Here is a 1,788-nt window from a genome sequence, read left to right on the forward strand (position 1 = left end):
AGTGCTTGTCCGACTGTATTCATTACATCATAGATGACTGACATTCTATGACTCATGTGATCTATGTCACATGACACTGACACAATAAGTCTATATATGGGCATTCCAAGATATGGGCTTTATATTGATGACATCATGGATCTCCATACCTGGGCATATAAGGGACGAGGACAGAATAGTTAGCGCCGCTATGATGTCATGTGATGTCATGCTTCACATGACATGACATCATATAACAATGTTATATAACAACTAGCACCTAGCGGACATAAAGACAGACAGAGCAGAACATCCACAAGTGACCCTGTATCTCCTTGTGCTTCTAGTGTGGTGACACGTTAACAGAAGACTCTGCACCGATGGCAGGACAACGACCACCATATGCAGATATGGATGGTTTCAAAGATTATTTCAAAGCCTCCGCGGAAAAGCATGGCTTTAACCTCGAAACGATGATACACATCCCCACAGACGACAAACTGTATCAGAGAGGTATCTCAGGCGTGTCTCAGGCATGGAAGGAGTTGAAAGAGGCTGGCAATGAAAGTTTTAAGGCAGGCCAGTATGGAGAGGCCACTGAGCTATACAGCCAGGCTATCAAGGAACTGGAGAAGACGGGTAAAGGTACATCTGAAGAGGAGGAGGGTGTCTTCTTTTGTCCAGAGGAGCTGAGCGTCCTCTATTCCAACAGAGCAGCCAGCTACCTGAAGGATGGGAACTGTGCACGATGCATCCAGGACTGCAACACGTCTTTGGATTTGGTTCCATTCGGCATAAAGTCCCTAATGCGCCGAGCAGCAGCCTACGAGGCTCTAGAGCGCCACCGTTTGGCCTACGTCGACTATAAAACCGCCCTGCAGGTGGAGAACATAGCTTCCGCGCGTGCCGGCGCCACCAGGATGACCAAGGTTCTGCAGGAGATGGACGGATCGTCGTGGAGGGAGAAGCTACCTGCCATCCCCACGATCAAGCTGACAGTGAAACAGGAGATGCTGATGGCTTGCCGCGCTGGAGAAGACAAAGAAAAGCACCCCACAGCGGCAACTCCCAGTGAGCAAGACGCGAAGAAAGGCCAAGCGCTGAAGGAGGAGGGCAACGCTCTGGTGAAGAAAGGAGAACACCAGAAAGCCGTCGAAAAATACACGCTGAGTCTGCGCCACAACCCCGCGGAGGTCACCACGTACACCAACAGGGCACTGTGCTACCTGTCGTTGAAGCAGCCAGAGAAGGTGTTGCGTGACTGTGACCGGGCTCTGTCGATCGACAGCTCTAACATCAAGGCTCTGTACAGGAGAGCTCAGGCTCACAGGCAGCTGGAGGACCACAAGGCCTGCGAAGTGGTCCTCAACCGCCTCCTGAAGGTGGAGCCAGAGAACACGGCAGCCCTCAAACTGCTGCAGGAAGTACGGAAGAAGTGACACGATCACACCCGCAGATTTAGGAATAGGAAGATAAGCAATAGGAAGATACGCAATCTCAATTGGAGCCACTGAAGGCGAGATGGTGATTGAAGGAAGGGCCCACATCCTGACTGGAGGAAAACCTGTCACCCAACAGTTTTGGAGGAGCAAATGAAACTGCTTTTTTCTCCTCAGAGGATAAAGCTGAAGTCCATATATGGACCAAACACTCTGTAGTAACTAGTACTATCAGAACAGACCCATTGTGTTATTTGAATTAAATTAAAATCACTTCCCCTACCTTTAAGTTTTCATGTAGGTGACAGTCGGGTGCCTTCCTCCAATCATGATCAAGTGGGGGCGGGCTTTGGTGCGTGTAAGGCCTGCC

At 50.1% G+C, this 1,788-nt stretch overlaps 1 protein-coding gene across 1 annotated transcript; it reads left to right on the forward strand.

Moving 5' to 3' along the window:
* Positions 1 to 452: 452 nt before the first annotated feature.
* LOC308295663 (mitochondrial import receptor subunit TOM34-like) lies at positions 453 to 1,418 on the forward strand (the record flags this gene model as incomplete). The annotated part of the gene is made up of 1 exon (XM_080738713.1): positions 453 to 1,418. One exon carries the CDS (start codon positions 453 to 455, stop codon positions 1,416 to 1,418), a length of 966 nt encoding a protein of 321 aa, XP_080594839.1.
* Between the last annotated feature and the right edge of the window lie 370 nt (positions 1,419 to 1,788).

This window comes from Nannobrachium achirus, assembly GCF_963921795.1.
Source record: "Nannobrachium achirus genome assembly, chromosome: 12".
NCBI classification, from domain to species: domain Eukaryota; kingdom Metazoa; phylum Chordata; class Actinopteri; order Myctophiformes; family Myctophidae; genus Nannobrachium; species Nannobrachium achirus.